This window comes from Grus americana, unplaced genomic scaffold (assembly GCF_028858705.1).
Source record: "Grus americana isolate bGruAme1 unplaced genomic scaffold, bGruAme1.mat scaffold_75, whole genome shotgun sequence".
Lineage (NCBI taxonomy): Eukaryota > Metazoa > Chordata > Aves > Gruiformes > Gruidae > Grus > Grus americana.
This window is the reverse complement of record NW_026561960.1, coordinates 122,891-146,870: the sequence shown is the minus strand read 5'-3', so window position 1 is coordinate 146,870 and position 23,980 is coordinate 122,891. Positions and strand designations below refer to the sequence as shown.

General features: G+C 52.1%; 1 protein-coding gene across 1 annotated transcript; it reads left to right on the top strand.

The window, feature by feature from the left end:
- The first annotated feature begins 900 nt into the window (after positions 1-900).
- On the top strand, positions 901-22,244 carry LOC129200995 (electroneutral sodium bicarbonate exchanger 1-like). Its single transcript, XM_054812223.1, has 24 exons — positions 901-943; positions 10,111-10,188; positions 10,505-10,633; positions 11,100-11,235; positions 11,445-11,605; positions 12,096-12,284; positions 12,393-12,481; positions 12,602-12,759; positions 13,118-13,205; positions 13,687-13,833; positions 14,017-14,108; positions 14,611-14,785; positions 14,919-15,052; positions 15,727-15,972; positions 16,079-16,184; positions 17,100-17,261; positions 17,981-18,094; positions 18,418-18,579; positions 19,177-19,428; positions 20,157-20,225; positions 20,710-20,883; positions 20,983-21,120; positions 21,563-21,660; positions 22,157-22,244. Exons 3-24 carry the CDS (start codon positions 10,534-10,536, stop codon positions 22,242-22,244), a joined length of 3,078 nt encoding a protein of 1,025 aa, XP_054668198.1. The 5' UTR covers positions 901-943; positions 10,111-10,188; positions 10,505-10,533.
- Positions 22,245-23,980: the final 1,736 nt, after the last annotated feature.

Sequence of the window (23,980 nt, the reverse complement as noted above, 5' to 3'; positions counted from 1 at the left end):
TAACGTGTGGTTTTAACCCGCTTGGTCCTGGGAAGGAGAGTCCACCTTGTCCCCCCAACATCGTGGGTAATAACTGTCCTCCTTGACCCTGTCGCAGGACAATTTTTCTGACCAGGAGCAAGGTTAAGTGGGTGGTTTGATTCTTGTAGAAGTTGGAGGACTTAAGTTCCTGCTTGAAGGTAGTCCTTAGCTTCCTTACTTGGTTCCTAAGAACTCCAGTCCTTGCTTGCTTACTCAGCACTGTCTGTAGGTCCATGCATAAATTTGCACGTCTGAGCAGCCTCTCGGGCTGCTGTTGCTGGAAGCAAAGCCCAGGCATAGGATGGGAGGCTCTTCAGGACATCTTCATCCCCTCTTGGCCGTGTCCTGGGAGCTCTTCGCTGGGAAGGGACGATTCGTCTCTTCTCCTTTCCTTCCGCGGTTGTCTTAGCCCTCCTTCCCTGCTCCCTCTTTCTCTATCCCCAAGAACTTCCAGTGTTTCCTTCCCCTCTTGGCGTCTTCTTCAGCCACGGTTGCCTGCCATTCGAGCGGAGGATGTGCCATGGGTCTGTGATATGGTGTCCCATCACATCTCGCCTCTCCGCTCTCCTCTGTGCGGTTCGATGTGTCACTTGTTCAGCTGCTGCTCATTCAATATAAATCTCCGTCAGCAGCAGCAGCAGCAGCAGCAGCAGTTACAAGGTCATGGATCTTGGACCAAGATCCTCAAAAGCCCCGAGTTATCCCAGGTTTCCTTGCCGCACGTGCACTACCTTTGTGTCCTGACGCTCTGTTTCTCCAGGAATGTCGGTATTTGCATGGAGAGTTTCACGGACCTGCCTGTGGACGCAATGGCCCCTACGCGCCTAATGTCCTCTTCTGGTGCTGCATCCTCTTCTTCTCCACCTTTGTCCTGTCGAGCTTCTTGAAGAAGTTTAAAAGCAGCCGTTACTTCCCAACCAGAGTAGGTAGAAGATGGTGGCCGGCAGCAGTCTCCACACTCATTTCCCAAAATGGCTTTCCCGGAGCGCTAAGCAGTATTTGCCACCGCTTGGTCAAGCTGGGAAACATTGACCTTGAAGGCCAAACTCTCCAGCAGCTTGGATGTCCCTCCCTCGTTTCCATGAGTGCTAAACGACCGTGGCGTTTCCCACCTGCCTCGCGACCTGCCCCCGAGCGATATTTTGCTCAGGCAGTGGGATATCCCACAGCAAAGCAGCGACAGGTAAAGTGCCACCAAGCGCCAGGACCCCCGGCAAGATTCGTTTGAAGGTGTTTGGCACCGTCTTTATCGAGCGTCCCTCGGTAAAGCGGTCCGCTCGGCGGGAAAATCAAATTTCTGGGCAGGGCTGCCGGAGGCGATGGCGGGGCTCTGCCCCTGCGCAGAGCGGCTGCACAACTCCCATTTAACCCCCAAAACTTGCATCATCAGTGACTTTAGGGTAGCAGGAGATCCTCATATTTAAGAAAGAGGTGGTGTAGGCACGACCTGTAGCAGCAGTGGCTTAGGAGCCCGCTCCAGGGCTAAACGCCAGCAAGAGCCTTTGCCTGGAGCTGTTGTTCTACAGGCTTGCCTCCCGCAACTCCTCATCCAGCAAAACCTCCGGTGCTTACGCTGAGCTTTGGTTCCCCGGGCCCCCCTGGTCCTCTTGCTGGTGCTAACGCACTTGGCGGCAGCAGTTCCCGTAATCACGGATTGCGATGTAAAATATTTATTGCAGGACCGATCCTTCCGAGATTAATATCTGGGATGAAATGTCGAAAACGACCGTGTGGAAGACTCTCCCTATGAACACAGAAACAGTCTGAATTTGGGGAGGAAAAAGGTAAAGGACCGCATGCGAGCGTGACGAGACGCGCGCGTACGGTTTTCCCGTGCTTCGGCCGGCAATGCTGAGCAAACGAGCAGCGGCGAGGACGGTGGCACGCCAGCCAGCTCCTCTCTGCCGCGGTGGTCCCACGAACGGGGCTCAAACCCCATCTTCCACTGATGATGCTCTCCCTTTTTTTTTTTTTCATTCTTCCCCCTCCCCAGTTTTCATGTTTAGGAATCTTGACTTTGAAGGAGAGGAGCGAGAACGTGACTCAGGGATGTGCCAACGCGGACACAGGGAGAAACTGCTTTTTTTTTTTCCAGTTGGAGGATTCCCATGAAAGCCATGCAGACGTCTTCAGTTATCCTTGGTGTGCTTCAGGCATTCAGTATCTCTAGACCAGCAAACTGAGGTGCACATCACGGTCAATGGGAGTTCGGTGTTGTTGAGCCTCCGTGCGTACGTGCGTGTGTTTGTTGCAGTTGCGTAGTGGTAGAGGGACTGCTAGCGCTTTATCATTCAGTGCTATTTTTTTAATACCCAATTCCTCCTCTCCTTTCTCTTTTTTTTTCCAAATATAAACTCATGTTTATGTTCCAAATAGTTTTCTGTTATACTTGACGCCTTCTCCGTTTTCTTCTTTATCACGGCCGGGTTTTTGGTCTGGTTTGGGGTCCAGGCTTTCGTTCACTCCTACGTCCCTTACAGGTAGGAGAGGGATGTCCTCCCTGGCGGGGCAGCCTAAGGAGCGTCCGAGCAGTTGGGCTAAGGCGAAGGAAAAGCGTTTGCTCCCTGCCCTCCAGTTTTACAGCATTTTACTTTATTTTAATTTTCATTTTTATTTTCTTTTTATTTTCTTTTTTAATTTTATTTTTATTTTATTTTAATTTTTATTTTATTTTATTTTTATTTTATTTTATTTTTATTTTATCTTAATTTTATTTTAATTGTATTTATTTTCTTTTCCTTTGGCTCTGCCATCAGCCTGGAAGCTGCAAAATGCAGAAATGCCCCTTTCTTGTCCCCTGGCCGTAAACCGAATATAAGGGACCACTTAAAATCGAATACTTTGAATACAGCGTATGGTTTTGGGAGCGGCCAGGTGAGACCTGGGGCTCTGCGTCCCTGGGCTGCCCCCCCCGTTGTTCCTCCGCTTTCCTTCCTTTTACCTCCCTGGGACTCTAGGGGTTGGTTGTTTTGTTTTTTCTTTTTTCAGCCCTGTCCTTGCAAAGTCTTTTCTCTCGCAGGGTGGGACGAGCTGGGAGGAAAGCGGGAAGCTGCCTTCTCCTCCTCCCTCTCCCTGCCGCTTTGCAGGAACAAGCTGTTCAGCAGAGACGGTTCTCGTGCCCCCTTCACGTTTTGGGGGGGTCCTTGGGCTGCGGCGTCACCCCAGGCACATGCGGTCGAGTCGGGTGGCCCTGGAGCCTGGGAGGAGAGGACAACCCAGAAGAAAAGGTCCCCTTGCAGCCCTGCACCTTGCTGGGGGCTCAGCACCTGCTCCAGGCTCTTGGCGGCTGCGGCCGCTGCCCCGCGCCCAGCTGGGACGGGCGCACGAACCCTCCTGCCATCGGCTTCTCCCATCCGCCGCGGGAACCGTTTTGTGCATCAAACCGACCCAAAGTGACGTGCGGGTGGGGAAAAGAAAATGTGAAATGGCTCTGTAAGGGTGAGAGCGGCACATCACCGAGCAGGGCCAAAATCGGACGCTTTTACGGGATGGGGCTTTGCAAACCGTAGTTTGACGGTTGCCGGCATGGCGGGGTGACCGGTGGAGGGGGAGGAAACTGGTTTAGCTCTTCAAAAAGGAGGGGAGGCCAAAAAAAAAAAAAAAAAAAAAAGCAAAGGGGGTGGGGTGCTTGGAGGAAGGGAAAGGTGCAAAGCCTGGGTTTTCTCGCTGCTCTTCCTCCGTGCACCTCCCGTCCACGCTGCCTTCCTGTGCTGCTCCCCCGTGCCGTCCCTCCCTCCCCAGGGAGAAAAGGTTGCAGTGGGGGAGAGCCCTGAGCTCTCCACCAGTTGGAAAATAAACTTGAATTCCCGTGGAGGTAGAAGCGTTAAGCCGGTGACGGGCATGGGCGTGGAGCTGGGCGGTTGTGGTACCAGTCCCCTTGCTGCCCTGTCCCTAAATGAAATTATTTGGCTTCTCGTAGCGGCCAGTTTTTCTTTTGTCCTTGTTCTTTTCCGTAAGAGGAGAGCGCAGGGCTGGACTCGGCTCCCTCCTGGCAGGGGCCGGAGGCTGGGATTGTTCCCTGCGCGTGCCTGGCGTCTCTTCGGCTCGGAAAGAAAGAAAAGACAGAAACCCACCCGGGAAGGAAAACGGGGCCGGGTTGAACGAAGAGCTCCCCAGATCTCCCGGGAGCCCCTTCGAAAGAAGTTTCCTAAAATGTAGGTGCATGGAAATCCCTAAGGGGGGAAAAAAGATGTAAAAAGGTAATAAATAAGGTGCTGGCACTTTTTCTTTTTTTAAATTTTATTTCATTTTTTCCCCCCATGTGCTACATTTAGAAATACAGACACTATTTTTTCATTTTGGAGATGCTGAAATATATTTATTTTATGGTAAGAGATGCTCTAGTTTGGAAATGCTCCGTGTTGTAAATAAAACTGAGCGGGGGAGGGGGTTGGAATCCATCAAGCAAATCTGTGTTATTTATCACTTTGATTCTTTGTGTGTTTTGTTTTTTTTTGTTTTGTTTTAATTATTCTTTGATTGATTTTGGGTTCCTTCTGTAAAACTCAAATAATATAAATCTGTGTCGCCGTCTCGTGGGTCCCGTCCGTGAAGGGTTGATGTTGGCTGACGGGTCCACCCGCCTGAGCCGTGTCTGTCTGATTTTTCTCTTGTCACCCATTGAACGTAATGGGAAAAGAATGTAATAAAAGTCTCGTGTGTCTTGCTGTGCCGCTCCCGAGTCTTTTAAAGGGAGGAGAGGAGTTGGAGGCATCTTTGGAGCTTTTTAAGGGGGGGTTTGGAGTGGGCAGCGCTGATTTGGGGGAAATCCATCTCCCTGGGATGTTGGGTCAGGAACCAACCGATTGGGGAAAGAGTTGAAATCAGTGGGTTTGGGGTTTTATTGATTTATGTAATTTAAAAAAAAAAATTCTTTTAATTTCTCTATGCAAGTGATGGCAATGAGCTCTGTGTTGCAGGAGGGAGGGGACAGCAGCATCACCCACGTCACCTCTGCCAGACCAGGGGTGTGCGGGGAGTTCAGAAATGGGACTTGGGGGGGTGAAGGTGTTGGTACAGGAGAGAAGTCGCCCCATCCAGAGTGAGCAGATCCTCCCCCCTGCCTATTTTGGCTTTTTTTTGGACCATTTGCAACACAATTAATTACCATTCAATCCAAAGGTTCTAGTTATCTTCCTTTTTTTTTTTTTTTTTTTTAAATTTCTTTCCAAATCCCTTCTGGCACAGGTCTGTGGGGTCAGGCAGGTTCATCCCGATCACCCTTTTACCTAAAACTTGAGGAATTGAGAGAAAAATGGGGCACTTGAGCCAAGCCGGGGATCGGAGCCCGGTGCCTCAAAATCCCCCGGGACCAGCGGCGCGCGGGATCCCGATGGGATGCTCGGAAGCATTGGAGACGTCACCAACCGGCTGCCGGATTTAACAAAGGTTTTATTACGGTTTAGGGAAAGCCGCAGGATCTACAGCGCCCTCGGAGCTGTTAGAGAGAAAATGAAGCCGGAGAAATGCAGGTTTGAAGGGAAGGCTGATCCGCGGGTGCCAATTTTCGGAGGAGGTGACTGGGAAACACCGAAGGGATTGATTGATGCGGCTGCGTGTGATGGATAAATCCTTCCCGTGGAGCATCCCATCGCTGGCAGTGATGGACGGGTGCAACTATCCCCAGGCTGATGCTGCTGGAAAGCTGATGTTGCCGTTTAATTGTACCTTCAAAATAAAAAGCAAACAACCACCAAACGGTTTCACGGACTAGAAACTCCCCCTAACATCAGTTTAGGAGCTTGGGAACAGCGGATTTTCTCGTTCGCAAAGGAGCAAATGCTTTGCTTCGACGAGACCGCAACGTGGTAATATCCCCTGTAAATGCAAACGATCCCGCCGCGTTGAGACTGAAATGAAATGCAAAACGTCAGCACGGAGCACGGCAAGAACAAAACAGCCTCTTCCCATCGTAAATTATCAACTCTCCCCCAAAGCAGCTTAATTTTCCTTGTTTTATTTTATTACGAGTAAACACCAGAGAAGCCCCGTGAGCCAGCAAAAATGAGAAGCAGCGTCAGGCGTAGGAAGCCAGACTCTGACTTTGCACCACACCCGCTGATTTGTGGCTACGTTTTGAAATGATTCCTTTATTTGTTTTTAATGGGCCACGTCTGCTGTTTGGGCTGACTTACGTGAGCGGTGGGAACGCGGCCGGGAAGGGGACGCCACGGGGCTCCTCCTTCGGGGACCTCTTTGCGGAGCTGCCGAATATAAGAAAACAGGTGGAGAGAAAACTTCTAAAACTGCGTTATCGACTGGGATCGTGGCGTGGTGGGAGGTTATTTCCCAGCGTGGTCCCCTTCCCCTCTCCTCTTTTTACCTGTACCGCTTGGTGTTGATGAGCCAGTGCACAAAGTCCTTGGCCTTCATCTTGTCCAGGTAGCGGGTGAAGTCGCTGGTGAAGGTGCCTTCCGAGTGTCGCTTGATGTTGGAGGCGAAGCTTTGGGCGCTTTGGGATTCGTACGACTGCCATCTGCTCAGGAGAGGAGGATGGGGGAAGAAAATGTGGTTTAATGCACGTGGTGGCATCCTGCATTCTCCCTGCGGGAGGTGCCCAGAGCGGGGGTTGTGTCCTGTAAAGTACTTTACTGTGTGCAGCATCCTCCAGAAAAGCTCTAATAATAAAGAAAAATAATTTGCAGTCTCGGGAGGGTCTGCCAAGCCAGGCCAGGGTTGTCCCCACCATCATATATACGCACTATCCTATCCCATATTATTTGCCCTACTCCTTGCTCGGCTGTGGTGGGTTCATGCCTGGGAGGGAGGGAGGGAGGGAGGGAGGGAGGGAGCGTGGTGCCGCCCCGAGGTTTAGATCAACCTCCTCCAGCTCCAGGACAGAGAGCTGACATTGGGGTCCCCCCCTTCCACAAATTCCCCCCGGCAGAAGATCCCCAAAGGATTTTCCTCCCACACAGCTGCCGGCATGGAGCGGGGCTCAGCACCCAGCCCAAATGTGTTGGGTTTGTGTGGCAAGGTTTTGGTAGCGGGGGGGGCTACAGGGGTGGCTTCTGTGAGAAGCTGCCAGAAGCTTCCCCTGTGTCTGACAGAGCCAATGCCAGCCGGCTCCAAGATGGACCCGCCCCTGGCCAAGGCCGAGCCAATCAGCGCCTCTGTGAGAACATATTTAAGAAGGAAAAAAAAACCAGTTAGAGAGAGCTTTTGCAGCGGGAGAGAGGAGTGAGAAGCTGTAAGAAACTCTGCAGACACCCAGGTCAGTGCAGAAGGAGGGGCAGGAGGTGCTCCAGGCACCGGAGCAGAGATCCCCCTGCAGCCCATGGTGAAGGCCATGGTGAAGCAGGCTGTCCCCCTGCAGCCCATGGAGGAAGGATGAGGGGGTGTAGAGATTCCACCTGCAGCCCATGGAGGAAGGATGAGGGGGTGTAGAGATTCCCCCTGCAGCCCATGGAGGAAGGATGAGGGGGTGCAGAGATTCCCCCTGCAGCCCATGGAGGAAGGATGAGGGGGTGTAGAGATTCCCCCTGCAGCCCATGGAGGAAGGATGAGGGGGTGCAGAGATTCCCCCTGCAGCCCATGGAGGAAGGATGAGGGGGTGTAGAGATTCCCCCTGCAGCCCATGGAGGAAGGATGAGGGGGTGCAGAGATTCCACCTGCAGCCCGTGGAGGACCCCACGCCGGAGCAGGTGGAGGGACCTGAAGGAGGCCGTGGCCTGTGTGAAGCCCACGCTGGATCACGTTTCTGGCAGGACCTGTGGACCCGTGGAGAGAGGAGCCCACGCCGGAGCAGGTTTGCTGGCAGGACCTGTGACCCCGTGGGGGACCCACGCTGGAGCAGTTTGCTCCTGAAGGTCTGCACCCCGTGGGAGAGACCACGCTGGAGCAGTTCGTGAAGGACTGTAGCCCGTGGGAGAGGCTCCATGTAGGAGCAGGGGAACGATGAGAGGAGTCCTCCCCGTGAGGAGGAAGAAGCGGCAGACTCAAAGATTAATTAGAGTTGTACATTTTTTATCTTTGCTGGATGCCTTAGCAGTTCAGGGGGAGTAAAATGCCACCCCCCACCCCCCCTCATTTGCTGAAAATTCGACACTTGTTTGCCTATCACCACGCACTTTCATTGCTCTGGTTTAATTTCTTTGGTGGCATCTCCGTGTGAGGCTCGCTGCGATTTCGGGGATGCTGTGGTGGCCGGGGAAGGGCGATGGGATGCTTGGAGCATCTCACCACGGACCTGGAGGTCCCCACTTGTCCCGTTTCCTCCCACGTTTGCTCCTGAAGCTTTAAAACTTAATAATATAAAAGCAGCGGGGGATCTGAGCCGCCCCGTAATGGGTATTTTCCCAAGGGTTTGCGCCTCAGTCGTATGTTGGCAGCTTGTGCTGTGAAACACACCAAAACGCCGCTTATGCCTTTCGCCCCGGCGTTTACACCCCATTTCTCTCCTCCGGGTAGGTTTGGTTCAAAACAGAGCTGGTTTCTCCCCATCCACTAAGTTTTCCAAGCAGGATGAGTTTTGGGGTTGCGTGGCTTTAAATAACCGCCCATGCCCAAGATTCCGATTCCAAGAAACGGTCACTTTTTGTGTACCTGGAGTTGGTACACAGCGGGCGACACTGAGCTCCTCTCGGTGAGGGTTACTGCGGTGTCCTGGGGGGGGTCTAACCCCCCTTGATTGATCCCCAAAACCCCAAAACCGCTGACCGACGTCAGGATGAGCCAGGACGAGGGTTACAAAATGACGCTGCTGGAAGAGTTACAGGTAGGGGCTCTGCCGAGGGGCCCAACGTCCCCGATGCCCCCCCCCCCCCCCCCAAACGGTTGGAAACCTCTCCCCGAAATCCCGTCGGCATTTCCCCGGAGCGCAGAGGGATGCGGAGGGGGGAGATGCTTTGTGCCGGGGAGGGCTCCCGGCGGCAGGTTCAGCGTCGTTGGTCGGAGTACGGGGGCAAAACGGTTTCTAAGAGAGACGGAGACTTTCCTGTGTCAACCGCGGGGTGTTTGACTCCCAAACTGCCCCGTGTATTCCCACTCCAACACCCACCTAATGTGCTCGAGCTTGTGATTTCGTTTAAATCGCGATTTTTTTTTTTTTAAACTGCGATTTTTTTTTGAAACCGCGATTTTTTCTTTAAGCAGTAATTTTTTTTTTTTAAATTGCAATTTAAAGCGATTTTATTAAGCCCTTTCATCCCATACCTTTTCCCGGCTTGGGGTTTGGAGTTTCTTGGGGTTGGTTTTTTGGGGGATTTTTTTTTTTTTTTGGCAAAACCAAAGGGGAGCAGGATGCATTTTTGCTAAGAGGGGACGGAGGGTGGTGGAGGCCATCATCGGAGAGAGGACAGGAAAGCCACGGGCGCGTGATAATCCAGCTGCCGGGTTACGTGGGCGAGTCCCAGGAGCTGGCGGGGAGTTAGCAACAGGTCGGCTCTGAAATTAATACTCGGGGACCAGCAAACTCGTTTCCAGACAGGAGCGTTTCTTCCTCTTGTTCGTTAAATTAACTGGTGCCTTTCCTGAGCATCGCTGCTGCGCGGTGGCAGGTGATGCTGTTCAGTCGAAGCAGGAATTTGGGGGATAAAAAGCAGATTTCACGTTAGTGTTTGCAGCTTAAATCGTAACAAGTTATTTATTTTCTGGCTTTGGGTTTGTTGTTTTTTTTTTTAATTAAGTCTTTTTGATTAATGCATCATTATTAGTACAACGGGCAGCATCTGCCAGCGCAGCGTTTGAAGTTTTATTTTAAATTATGGGTTTGGTTCTTTTGGGCTGTTTCCCAGTGCCCGGTGTAGCTCTTGCTTCTTGAATTTCGTCCAACAGCCCTGACAGTTCCCCAAGTTTTCTTGGTGTTTTGCTCTTCTTCAAACTTCGGTTTCAGAAATCGAGCAACTGGGTGCAAATCTCGGAGGGGTTTTTTGGGGTTTTTTTTTGTGTTTGAACGATGCTACGGGCTGTTTTATTGGGTTATGGGAAGAGAAACCTCCTCCAAGTCCGTGCTTTTAGGGCTGTGCCTGGAGGAGGAGGCACGCGGAGGCGTGATGCTCGTGGATTTGGGTGGACGCGGGGGTGGACGATGGCCGGGAGGACGTAAGGGAGCTCTGCACAACTTTTCCCTTCTCATTTCTAAACAGGGAGATGACGAAGAGGCAGTGATTGACCAAGGAAGAACGAGCAACGTCGTCAATATTCACTATGAGAAGGAGGAGTTGGAAGGTGAGTCTCTGCTGAGATCCCGGTAGAGGAGCCGCCAGCCCAGCGCCTTTTCCCGTCGCACAAAGTCCCTGCGACGTCCCTTGCTTGGCATTTTAGATGATCGGGAGCCATCACTTGTTGTTGCTCTCTCGTTGCAAAGTTTGAGTAAAATAGGCTTGGGAAAAAAGGGCAGGTCTGTGACGTTCAGGGATCCAGTTAAAAGAAAATTAAGAGAAGTTGATGTTTCCTCCTGGGATGGCTGCACTGATTTAATTGCAGCATCTGCGTCAAGTGTCTCCGCGGTATCGAGAACGATGCAAACGCCGCTTTTTCGCAGGCCACCGGACCCTGTACGTGGGCGTGCGGATGCCGCTGGTGAGGCAAAGCCACCGGCATCACCGTCCCCACAGCCAGAAGCATCGGGAACGGGAGAAGGACTCTGCCCCGACGGAGCAGGGCTACCACTGTAAGTCCCGCCGCAGCGTTCACTGAACTCCTCGGGGCTACGTGGGTGCTGGGGTCTTCTGCAAGCAGGTCCCCGTGCCGGTTTGAGTGGCTTGCTGTTCCTCTGAGGGAAAGCGGCATCATTTAGCAGGACCCTCTCTCTTTTCCCAAACTTTCCTCTTTCTTCTCTTTTTTTTTTTTTTTTATTTTTTTTTAAGACAGTTAAATGCATAAAGGATTTAGGCTCGCCTTCCTCAGAGGGATCCTGGCTTTAAAAATGGAACTGTGGGGAAGGGAAGGTGCCCATGCTTATGCAGAGGTGGATTAGATGCTTCTCCTTCTCTGGGGCTCTGTGCAAGCCTGGACAGAGCCAGGGCAGAGGGGCCAGCCCGATGTTTATGGTGCCGATCGATGCCCGCTTTGCCTGTGAGCGTGACGGGCCGTATTCGGGCACGGTAACGGGACGGGGCTTTGCCTTCTGCCCCCAGACACTCCGTCCCAGCGAGTGCAGTTCATCCTCGGGACCGAGGAGGACGAGCAGCACGTTCCCCATGACTTGTTCACCGAGCTGGATGAGATCTGCGTGAAAGAGGGTGAAGATGCCGAGTGGAAGGAAACGGCAAGGTAAATCCCCGCTGCCGGCCGCGGTGGGAGAGGAGTCCCCTTGCCGGCAGCGCCCGCGGGCTCTGCTTTCCGCTCTCCGGGACTTTGGCAAAGCTTTTGCAGGTGCCGATGCGAGGAGCCTTCTCTCGCCGCCCTGTAGCTCTGTTAAAGGGGTTGCGGAGCTGAGGCCGTTTCCTTGCAATGGGGCTGATCGCGCCTGATGTCCGCAGGTGGCTGAAGTTTGAGGAGGACGTGGAAGACGGCGGCGAGTGCTGGAGCAAGCCCTACGTGGCCACGCTGTCCTTGCACAGCCTCTCTGAGCTGAGGAGTTGCATCATCAACGGGACGGTGCTGCTGGACATTTGTGCCAACAGCATCGAAGAGATTGCAGGTACCGCGGGCGCCGCGTCTCTGCGGGAACGGCCGAGCTCGGTTTGCCGCGGTGCCCTCCGCTCCCGAATCAAACCCTGCCCCAATGGCGCGTCCTTTTCCAGAAACCCCGCTGTGTTTTTAAGTTGGTTTTGGATGCAGGCTGGGCGTGCAACAGTCACACCAGCTTTTTCTGGTGTGTTTTTTCCAGCTTTTTTTTTAAATGTGTAGAGTCAGACAGAAAGGCCAGACGGGGCAAGAAAATTGCATTATTTCGAATGGGAAATAATTATCTTAGCAGAGTGATGAATAAGCACTTTGCTCGTGTTTTTTAGCAAAAGAAACTTCTTGCTTTCGCTGCAAAGGCTGAACTGTATTAAAATGTCTTGCTAAGCAAGGCTGGGCCTGTGTCAGGGGATCCTGCATGGCACAGCCTTCCCCTGGGGGCTTCAGGGCTTGGGACCTGGGGGGGTTTCTGCTCTGACGGCTTCGTTTCCCTTTGCCATCCCCAGATATGATCCTGGGCCCGCAAGACCAGTCCACGGAGTTTGACGAGCACGTGCGGGCAAAAGTTCGAGAAGTCCTACTGAAGAAGCATCACCATCAGAATGAGAAGAAAAGAAACAACCTTCTTCCCATCGTCCGCTCGTTTGCTGATGTGAGCAAGAAGCAGTCAGACCTGCACCTCCTTGACAAGCCAGGTGAGGGTTCCTGCAGGGCTCTGGTCCCATTCGACTTGTCCTGGCAGAGGAGAAGCATCCCAATTGCTCCTTGTCCGTCTTTCTGAGTGTCTTTCTTTTTCCTACCAGCCCAAACACTCACCCCGCATCCTTCTCCTACCACTGCAGAAGCTAAAAATGGGGTGAACCATGAGAGCAATGCGATGGACTTAAGCAAGGTGAGACGCTCGTAGCTATCTTATGCCTTTAGGGCCAGATTTGGTCTTGCAAATTTGGCTGCAGAGTGCTGAGGGCTTTGCTTTTGGGGTATTTGCCTGAAAATCGCTTGTTGTGCCTAGGCGCAGCTGCATTTCATGAAGAAAATTCCCACCGGGGCTGAAGCATCCAACGTGCTCGTAGGAGAGCTGGATTTCCTTCGCCAGCCCATCGTGGCATTTGTCCGCCTGACCCCGGCTGTCCTCCTCTCGGGCATGACGGAAGTTCCCATCCCAACAAGGTCTGAAGGAGAAGCACAAAGATTTTATTTCAAAAAACCCCCACCCAACGAAAGAACATCAAGGTGCATGCATCAGTTTGGCGTCCCAAGGGAACAAGGGCAGGGGGAGCGAGGACATTTCTCCCACTCGCATCCCTTCCCTGCTGTGTCTTTCAAACCCCTTGGCCAATTTTAATGAAAATTGGCCCAAAAATTAAATTTGCCATCGGTTTTGGTGAATTTCAAATTCCTGGCGGAGTCGGTGAGCCTACGTGTCCCCTCTGGAGCTGCGCTCGGGGCTGGGGGCTCCCAGGGATTTCCTTGGGTGTCCTTTGAGCAAGGACACGTTCTTCTCACTCATTGTGTTTTTCTTGCCCAGGTTCCTGTTTGTTTTGCTTGGACCAGAAGGCAAAGCCCATCAGTACCATGAGATCGGCAGGTCCATGGCTACTATCATGACGGATGAGGTGCGAGAAGAGAGAATTCCGGGTCATTTTTGGTTTTCTTCAGCTCTCTGCAGTAGTGAGGAAGAGGATTTGCTTCCCAACTGCCCACACCTCTCCAGATAGCCCACCCCTCGTTCACACGCCGAAGCAAACGCACGGATTTGTATCACCCCACCTCTTGGAGGTTGAAATCCCACCCGGTGTGCATCCTGCACCTCCCCGGGGTCCCCAGCACCCTGTCCCCAGTGGTGGCGTTGCCAGGGCCAGTGAAACTTCCCCGCTTTGAGCAAAAGGGTATGGTGTGCCATGAGGGATGGGGACCTCGTGGAGGACATGATTACAAGTACCGTGATGGACAGATTTTTCCATTTGGGGGAATATTTCCTGCCATTACAAGCAGGAAATTTGGGGAAAATGATCTTGCATTTAGCCAGGAGCTTACCGTAGTGCTTAGGACATCGGAGATGGGTTGTCCTCTGAGCAGGTTGCCTCCTGTCGGCAGGTTTTCCGTGACGTTGCCTATAAAGCCAAGAACCGGGCTGACCTCGTGGCCGGCATCGACGAGTTTCTGGATCAGGTCACGGTCTTACCGCCAGGAGAATGGGATCCATCGATCCGAATCGAGCCCCCGAAAAACGTCCCTTCGCAGGTGGGTGCTGCGGCGGAGGGAGGCGCGAGGGGGACGGGCAGGCCGGCGGCCGGCCGGCCGGGGATGCTGTTCTGGGACCCAGATTCACCAGGTCCCAGTTTGACGCAGTCACATACCCAGACCAGAAGCCCAACAAGCCAGTGGTTACGAATCCATAGCTTTGGCTTATTTCCTTTTTAACAGGGAAAAAGGAAGATGCCAGGAGCTCTCGATGACAGTGCTTCTCACAGCAAGCCAGAGAAACACAGTGGTCCTGAACTGGAGCGCACGGGAAGGTGTGAGCTTTAATAGTTTGTGGGGTTTGTTGTTTGTTTTTTTTTTTTCTCTTTGCCTCTAGAATCGGAGCGTGCACCTTCCCTTGTAGCAGTTTTCTGGGGTTAGTTGGTTCAGTGAAGGGGCTTCACATTACCAGCTTGGTCCCCTGGGCTGGGCAGGTGAGATCTGGGCAGCTGGGCTCAGCCACAGCACCACTGCAGACAGATTTTCTTGATTTGGGGTGGAAGCAGCTGTGTAAATACCTCCAGGGAGAGCTCTGCTGCTTCTCCAAGCAAGGGACAGTTGCAGTAAGAGGGGATGGGCTTTCAGGTTTGGTCCTTTTTCTTTTTGTTGGAGGGGTTTTTTGTGCTTGCTTGGTTTCTGCCGGGTATAAAACGGCCGAAGGAGACTGCTGCTGGTTAGCAATGAAGGTTACTGTCTGCTTGGGCTTGTCCTTCTGCAGCAAAACCCCCTCTGTGTGGTCTTGCAGGGAAACAGTCTATTTGTTTTTCCTTCCTCCAGGCTCTTTGGAGGTTTGATCCTGGACGTGAAGCGCAAAGCCCCGTGGTTCTGGAGCGACTTTCGGGATGGTCTGAGCCTGCAGTGTCTGGCGTCCTTCCTCTTCCTCTTCTGTGCCTGCATGTCCCCTGTCATCACCTTCGGGGGACTGCTGGGGGAGGCGACCGACGGCCACATCGTGAGCACCACTCTTGGGTGGCGTGGGGGAGCGCAAAACTCATGCAAAATCTTCGCTGCAGTGAATTTGCTTTGGGTTTTTTCTTCTTTTTCCCATTGATTTATTTCCTCGCTGCTGCCTCTTCCCTGGACAGAGTGCCATGGAGTCACTGCTGGGCGCATCCATGACCGGCGTGGTGTATTCCCTCTTTGCTGGCCAACCTCTCACCATCCTCGGCAGCACTGGACCCGTCCTCGTGTTCGAAAAGATCCTCTACAAATTCTGCAAGTAAGGCCGGCTGCCGCGGCCGAGTGCCGCGAGAGCCTTCAGGAGGCAGTGGTGGAGAAAAGATGTTTTTCTCGTCTTTTTCTCAGTGAGAGTTGTTAGATTTCAGTTGTTTTCTGTGTCGCAGACGTTGCACGCTGCTGCTTTAGTATGTGATGGTGCAAGAGCCCTTGGTCTCTGAAGGATGGATGAGGTTGTTTGGGGTTTTTAGGGTTAAAATGAAGCAGGAAGAGGAGAAGCCATAAGGATGGGGATCCTTGTGTTGTGATGAGTTTGATGTGAGATGAGACACCCTGATTGCAATTCAATTTATTCTTCAGCCCCAGCTTGCTGGTAGCAGGTGACTGGGTGCAAAATCAGCCGGGGTTTTGGTGTTAGGGCATGGGGGTGATGTGGGAGGACACCACCTTCCACAAAGGGCCCTGACCTCAATTAGCCTCCAAGGCCTTAACACAAGCTAATTGTTAAATAACAATCATGAAATAATTGGCCTCTCCTCCTGCAGGTCCGCACCCTGCACCGCAGCCCCAAGGCTGTCTGTAGTAGGACATGGAAAGTGCATTTACCATCTGCAGCCTTGACGTGCTCCTAAATTGCTCGTGATTTTCCCCGAAGGAAGGCACGGCTCGGCGCCTCTTCCTGGCCTTTCCAGCCTTTGTTTGATTTTGGTTTCCCAGGGAGTACGCGCTCTCCTATCTCTCTCTGCGGGCCTGCATCGGGCTGTGGACTGCCTTCTTCTGCATAGTGCTGGTGGCCACCGACGCCAGCTGTTTGGTGTGCTACATCACCCGCTTCACCGAAGAAGCCTTCGCCTCCCTCATCTGCATCATCTTCATCTACGAGGCTCTGGAGAAGCTGAGTCACCTGCGAGAGACCTACCCTGTGCACATGCACAGCAAGCTCGACTTCCTCACCGTCTACTAGTGAGTTTTTTTTTTCCTCCTAAAAGGCTGCTGCCCCTTGGCAGGAGCTCAGGGCTGCACCTCCATTGCCTTTCCCTCACCCTCGTCTTGGCTTTTCTCCTCCCAGCTGTAAGTGTGAGGCACCAAGCCATCCCAGCAACGCAACCCTGCGTTTCTGGGAGAGCAACGAGATCGACGTGTCTGGCATCGCCTGGGAAAACCTCACGGTGACTGTAAGTGCCCCAAGCCACTACTTCCGCGGCCGCGGGGTCCAGGGGCGTTCACATTTTGCAAAAGTCAGAGCCCTTCGGGTGATGAGGGGCTTCAGACTGTGCTAGTGCTGCTCTGCAAAGGCATTCTTTAAATCTAACGTGTGGTTTTAACCCGCTTGGTCCTGGGAAGGAGAGTCCACCTTGTCCCCCCAACATCGTGGGTAATAACTGTCCTCCTTGACCCTGTCGCAGGACAATTTTTCTGACCAGGAGCAAGGTTAAGTGGGTGGTTTGATTCTTGTAGAAGTTGGAGGACTTAAGTTCCTGCTTGAAGGTAGTCCTTAGCTTCCTTACTTGGTTCCTAAGAACTCCAGTCCTTGCTTGCTTACTCAGCACTGTCTGTAGGTCCATGCATAAATTTGCACGTCTGAGCAGCCTCTCGGGCTGCTGTTGCTGGAAGCAAAGCCCAGGCATAGGATGGGAGGCTCTTCAGGACATCTTCATCCCCTCTTGGCCGTGTCCTGGGAGCCCTTCGCTGGGAAGGGACGATTCGTCTCTTCTCCTTTCCTTCCGCGGCTGTCTTAGCCCTCCTTCCCTGCTCCCTCTTTCTCTATCCCCAAGAACTTCCAGTGTTTCCTTCCCCTCTTGGCGTCTTCTTCAGCCACGGTTGCCTGCCATTCGAGCGGAGGATGTGCCATGGGTCTGTGATATGGTGTCCCATCACATCTCGCCTCTCCGCTCTCCTCTGTGCGGTTCGATGTGTCACTTGTTCAGCTGCTGCTCATTCAATATAAATCTCCGTCAGCAGCAGCAGCAGCAGCAGCAGCAGTTACAAGGTCATGGATCTTGGACCAAGATCCTCAAAAGCCCCGAGTTATCCCAGGTTTCCTTGCCGCACGTGCACTACCTTTGTGTCCTGACGCTCTGTTTCTCCAGGAATGTCGGTATTTGCATGGAGAGTTTCACGGACCTGCCTGTGGACGCAATGGCCCCTACGCGCCTAATGTCCTCTTCTGGTGCTGCATCCTCTTCTTCTCCACCTTTGTCCTGTCGAGCTTCTTGAAGAAGTTTAAAAGCAGCCGTTACTTCCCAACCAGAGTAGGTAGAAGATGGTGGCCGGCAGCAGTCTCCACACTCATTTCCCAAAATGGCTTTCCCGGAGCGCTAAGCAGTATTTGCCACCGCTTGGTCAAGCTGGGAAACATTGACCTTGAAGGCCAAACTCTCCAGCAGCTTGGATGTCCCTCCCTCGTTTCCATGAGTGCTAAACGACCGTGGCGTTTCCCACCTGCCTCGCGACCTGCCCCCGAGCGATATTTTGCTCAGGCAGTGGGAAATGAGGTCTTCCAAAGTTGTGGGGGTTTATTTGCCTTTTTTTTTTTTTTTTTTTTTAACCTTCTGTGCATTATGCTCAAGGGGAAAGTTGGTTCAAATGAGGAGCTGCCATAGGAAAAGACACTTTTTCTTCCTTTTGAGGAACATACGATGCCTCAGTGCGCCTTATTCCCATTTTAGCTGTGAGCATGGCTGCAGTGGCAGCCATCTGCTTCCTTATTTTTTAATATTTTTTTTACTTAAGGTTTGAATTCAAACAACCCTCTTCCACCTAATTAAACTCTTTTTTTTTTTTATTGTCTGACACCAGCTCTCACAGAGACAAGCACAGCAACAGTAGCTAACCAAGGGATTTGGCTGCATGTCCTCAGAGTGGTGGGATTTTGTTAACCAGCCTTAATGTTGTTGATGTCTCTCATTTTTCCATCTCATGTTGTGGCCCCCTTTGCGATGCCCCTTTCAGCTCTGGTTTCTTGCCCCAGGTGCGGTCCACAATAAGTGACTTTGCTGTTTTCCTCACCATCGTCATCATGGTGCTCATTGACTTCATGACTGGGATCCCGTCACCGAAGCTCCACATCCCCCATACGTTCAAGGTAGGGGGGGTGTTGTGGCACGGAGCGGGTTTCACCGGGGCAGGACAGGGCTGAGTCTGGAGGAGATGCTGGTGGTGTGACCATCTCCTCCTCCACCTCCAAGTGCATCGTTTCCTCCTGGAAATGAGAAGACAGCCCCAAAACTAGGTACCTGCAGGAGAAATAGCTACAGGTGCTTGCAAAGAGGATGCTGGCACTGCTGAGCCCCGGGGTGACGTGAAACCAGGGCTGGGAGATGCTGTGACACGGGGATGGAGGGGAAAATCCAAGCCGGTGAAGTAGCTGGGCTGGGAGACGAGGCTGATGTGTGTGCTTTGTTGCAGCCTACCAGAGACGACCGCGGGTGGTTCATCAACCCCATAGGACCCAACCCTTGGTGGACGGTGGTGGCTGCGCTCATCCCAGCTCTGCTTTGCACCATCTTGATATTCATGGACCAGCAGATCACGGCTCTTATCGTGAACAGGAAGGAGCACAGGCTGAAGGTAAGGGGCTGCAGGAGACAACCCCATCCGCAACCCGCTCTGGGCTGCAGGTACGGGGAGAAGCTCCAATTCCAAATGCCTTGTGAAGGCATTGGTTTGGAACAACGTCAGGCAGCGTGGCAAGATGGTCTCCTGGCTTAATGATGACACAGGGAGCAAACGACAACAGGGGAGTTCAGATGAGCAATCTTTCGGAGGAGCATATTAAGCTTAGAGCGTTGTAGAAGCACGCTTTTGTTTTAAAATGTCAGCAGCAGCTGGGGAACGAATCATTTTGATGTGCTGCCAGGCATAACTGAGAGTCATATCTTACTCGCAAGTGGTAGAAATGTCTTTATGAATGAAAAATAGTAAGGTGGGTTTTTTTTGTTGAGAAGTAGATACAAACTCCCCAAATCCACTTTGTCTGAAGTGCTGCCGGATTGTCATGCAAGGTGCTTGCGCAAAGACTGGATACATCCTTATTTGTTTCCAGTTCGTGTTTTAAATTTTCAAGACGTCGACTTGAGCTCAAACAGGGTTGTTTGGGTCTGACTTGCGACGTTGTCCTTGCTCTTGTCCCGTGAGATGCTCTGTTTCTTGTTTCGCTCCGCGCAGAAAGGATGCGGGTACCACCTGGACCTCTTCATGGTGGCCGTGATGCTGGGGGTGTGCTCCGTGATGGGGCTGCCGTGGTTTGTGGCTGCGACCGTCCTGTCCATCACCCACGTGAATAGCCTCAAAGTAGAGTCTGGCTGCTCAGCTCCAGGAGAACAGCCCAAGTTTCTGGGGATACGAGAGCAGAGAGTCACTGGCTTGATGATCTTTGTGCTCATGGGCTGCTCAGTCTTCTTCACTTCGGTGTTAAAGGTAAGAGGAAAATGGAAACCACCCAACAACCGCGAGCTTTTTGGAGGTTATGCAAAACTAGTCCCCTTTCTCCAGGCCTGAGTAGCTGTGGAGCAGAGGAGGAGGTGATCCCAAACCTTGGGGCTCGATCCGTGGTGGGAACCACCCTCGGTTGCACTTTCCAGCCCTTCAGACCCCAGTTTGGCACGCTCGAGCCAAGCGAGCAAGCCAACTGCTTGGATTTTCAGATGTCTTTCAGGCCCACCCGTGTTTATGGGTTACGATGAAGCGTATTTAGAGCAGTACCTCTGCTCTTTCAACCAGGCAGCACGTTATCGCTTGCAATTTGTTCCCCCAGATGCCTCGGAACAGCCGTTCCCAGTAGCTAAACGCGCTGAAATCGTCCCCGTGGGCTTCCTTGCGTGTTGCCACAAGAACACGTACAAATGTTTTTCTACCGTCGCAGAACGCGGCATATGGTAGCATGGGCGAAATCACCTATTTTCCTCCAACCTTTCTGGAAAACAGGATTATTCTGATGAAGTGTAACTCAAAAGCTCAGCCTAAAGCAGAGCATTAAATCGTTCGCACGCACAAAATCTCTGATGGTTAAAATGCGACACTTCTCTAACCCTCTGGAAGCTGGAAGGCTTTAGGCAATTTTAGGCAGGGACTGTAGAAGAGAGCGGTAATACTGAAAATGCAATTTGAAAACAAGAATGCACTAACTTCTGTATTTATTTTTGGAGTTTATACCAATGCCTGTGCTTTATGGCGTCTTTCTCTACATGGGTGTGTCGTCGCTCAGAGGAATTCAGGTACGGCCTCTTTTACAGCGTGTTGGGTCCCTGGTATTTCATCTCTATAGAAGCAGGTAAAAAAAGCAGTGGCATGGGGGGAAAAACCCCTCTCCGAAAGCAAGCGATCAAAATATTTTGTGTAAGAAAAAGATTGGAGGAGGCACAGGAGGTGTATAGGGCCGGGAGGACCGGGCAAGTTCAGGGCAGGTTACGGGAAAATGGGGGAATTCAGCGCGAAGGGAAGGCGATTTCTGTGGCTGGTGGAAATCCTTGCTGGGGGATTCAGCGTGCTGAGAAACGCTGAGAACAGAATAACGGGGAATAATTGCAGTTCGGTGGGCAGCTCTCGCGGGCAAGCCGGTTTATAGGTGGAGCGGAGGGAAAATTGGGTGCTGCTCGCAGAGGAACGCGGTGGGATCCAGGATTTCTCATTGCAAGTGAGATCCTGAACACTCCCTCCGCGTCTCCCCGGGGCCAGAAACTTCTCACTGTTATTTTACAGTTCTTCGATCGCTTGAAGCTGTTTGGGATGCCGGCGAAACACCAGCCGGATTTCATCTACCTGCGGCACGTCCCCTTGCGAAAGGTGCATTGCTTCACCATGATCCAGCTGATCTGCCTCGTCCTGCTCTGGGCCATCAAGGTGTCGCGTGCCGCCATCATCTTCCCCATGATGGTAAGAGCCGGTGCTGCTCGGCGTCGGGGTGTTTGTAGCGTCGGAGCGAGCTGTGGCATCATCTCTGACCTCGCTGCACCTTCCCTCTTATTCGTGAAGGTTTTGGCTCTCGTTTTTGTCCGGAAAGTGATGGATTTCTGCTTCTCGAAGCGAGAGCTCAGCTTTCTGGATGACCTTATGCCAGAAAGCAAGCAGAAGAAGTTGGACGATGCCAAAAATGAAGCCAAAGAAGAAGAGGTGAAGCTTGCTGGGTGCTCGGGGCCGGGCGTCTCCCTCGGGCTGTGAGATTGCCTCTTTCTGCCACAGCTCGTCTTTAAATGTCGGGGCAAGATCAGAACTAAACAGAAACAGATCCTAATAGCCTGGATCACACATCGTAACCTTTTATCCTAAATTAGCAGTGAGCTTAACACTTGACTAGAGGTATAATTTTAAAAATGAGTCCTATAATAAAGATTATTATTATTATTATTATTAATACTACGGAAAGGTTTACTCATAATAGCGTTTTTTAATCCCCCCAAAGTATTTGGAGTGAAAGGTCTTCACCCTGCTGCACTAATAGCTAAAGCTGCCGCAGGTCAGGAGGAGAGGACAGCGTGCAACGTCTTTACTGGGTGCTGAGTTTATCTCCGCTTTGATTAAAGACCGAGAACTTGATTTGTCCCTTTTCCGTCAGGAGTCCCAGAAGGTGATGGAAGCTGCTGCTGCAAATTGGGTTCAACTGAAAGTGGGGAAGACCAGCGACTTGGATATCCCACAGCAAAGCAGCGACAGGTAAAGTGCCACCAAGCGCCAGGACCCCCGGCAAGATTCGTTTGAAGGTGTTTGGCACCGTCTTTATCGAGCGTCCCTCGGTAAAGCGGTCCGCTCGGCGGGAAAATCAAATTTCTGGGCAGGGCTGCCGGAGGCGATGGCGGGGCTCTGCCCCTGCGCAGAGCGGCTGCACAACTCCCATTTAACCCCCAAAACTTGCATCATCAGTGACTTTAGGGTAGCAGGAGATCCTCATATTTAAGAAAGAGGTGGTGTAGGCACGACCTGTAGCAGCAGTGGCTTAGGAGCCCGCTCCAGGGCTAAACGCCAGCAAGAGCCTTTGCCTGGAGCTGTTGTTCTACAGGCTTGCCTCCCGAAACTCCTCATCCAGCAAAACCTCCGGTGCTTACGCTGAGCTTTGGTTCCCCGGGCCCCCCTGGTCCTCTTGCTGGTGCTAACGCACTTGGCGGCAGCAGTTCCCGTAATCACGGATTGCTATGTAAAATATTTATTGCAGGACCGATCCTTCCGAGATTAATATCTGGGATGAAATGTCGAAAACGACCGTGTGGAAGACTCTCCCTATGAACACAGAAACAGTCTGAATTTGGGGAGGAAAAAGGTAAAGGACCGCATGCGAGCGTGACGAGACGCGCGCGTACGGTTTTCCCGTGCTTCGGCCGGCAATGCTGAGCAAACGAGCAGCGGCGAGGACGGTGGCACGCCAGCCAGCTCCTCTCTGCCGCGGTGGTCCCACGAACGGGGCTCAAACCCCATCTTCCACTGATGATGCTCTCCCTTTTTTTTTTTTTTTCATTCTTCCCCCTCCCCAGTTTTCATGTTTAGGAATCTTGACTTTGAAGGAGAGGAGCGAGAACGTGACTCAGGGATGTGCCAACGCGGACACGGGGAGAAACTGCTTTTTTTTTTTCCAGTTGGAGGATTCCCATGAAAGCCATGCAGACGTCTTCAGTTATCCTTGGTGTGCTTCAGGCATTCAGTATCTCTAGACCAGCAAACTGAGGTGCACATCACGGTCAATGGGAGTTCGGTGTTGTTGAGCCTCCGTGCGTACATGCGTGTGTTTGTTGCGGTTGCGTAGTGGTAGAGGGACTGCTAGCGCTTTATCATTCAGTGCTATTTTTTTAATACCCAATTCCTCCTCTCCTTTCTCTTTTTTTTTCCAAATATAAACTCATGTTTATGTTCCAAATAGTTTTCTGTTATACTTGACGCCTTCTCCGTTTTCTTCTTTATCACGGCCGGGTTTTTGGTCTGGTTTGGGGTCCATGCTTTCGTTCACTCCCACGTCCCTTACAGGTAGGAGAGGGATGTCCTCCCTGGCGGGGCAGCCTAAGGAGCGTCCGAGCAGTTGGGCTAAGGCGAAGGAAAAGCGTTTGCTCCCTGCCCTCCAGTTTTACAGCATTTTACTTTATTTTAATTTTCATTTTTATTTTCTTTTTATTTTCTTTTTTAATTTTATTTTTATTTTATTTTAATTTTTATTTTATTTTATTTTTATTTTATTTTATTTTTATTTTATTTTATTTTTATTTTATCTTAATTTTATTTTTATTGTATTTATTTTCTTTTCCTTTGGCTCTGCCATCAGCCTGGAAGCTGCAAAATGCAGAAATGCCCCTTTCTTGTCCCCTGGCCGTAAACCGAATATAAGGGACCACTTAAAATCGAATACTTTGAATACAGCGTATGGTTTTGGGAACGGCCAGGTGAGACCTGGGGCTCTGCGTCCCTGGGCTGCCCCCCCGTTGTTCCTCCGCTTTCCTTCCTTTTACCTCCCTGGGACTCTAGGGGTTGGTTGTTTTGGTTTTTCTTTTTTCAGCCCTGTCCTTGCAAAGTCTTTTCTCTCGCAGGGTGGGACGAGCTGGGAGGAAAGCGGGAAGCTGCCTTCTCCTCCTCCCTCTCCCTGCCGCTTTGCAGGAACAAGCTGTTCAGCAGAGACGGTTCTCGTGCCCCCTTCACGTTTTGGGGGGGTCCTTGGGCTGCGGCGTCACCCCAGGCACATGCGGTCGAGTCGGGTGGCCCTGGAGCCTGGGAGGAGAGGACAACCCAGAAGAAAAGGTCCCCTTGCAGCCCTGCACCTTGCTGGGGGCTCAGCACCTGCTCCAGGCTCTTGGCGGCTGCGGCCGCTGCCCCGCGCCCAGCTGGGACGGGCGCACGAACCCTCCTGCCATCGGCTTCTCCCATCCGCCGCGGGAACCGTTTTGTGCATCAAACCGACCCAAAGTGACGTGCGGGTGGGGAAAAGAAAATGTGAAATGGCTCTGTAAGGGTGAGAGCGGCACATCACCGAGCAGGGCCAAAATCGGACGCTTTTACG

Excerpts from the sequence above, each read along its gene's own strand:
- LOC129200995 (XM_054812223.1), top strand. The coding sequence starts at position 10,534 with ATGCCGCTGGTGAGGCAAAGCCACCGGCATCACCGTCCCCACAGCCAG. Across the intron at positions 12,285-12,392 it reads GCACCTCCTTGACAAGCCAG|CCCAAACACTCACCCCGCAT; the intron begins GTGAGGGTTCCT and ends TTTTCCTACCAG. Across the intron at positions 16,185-17,099 it reads GGGAAAACCTCACGGTGACT|GAATGTCGGTATTTGCATGG; the intron begins GTAAGTGCCCCA and ends CTGTTTCTCCAG.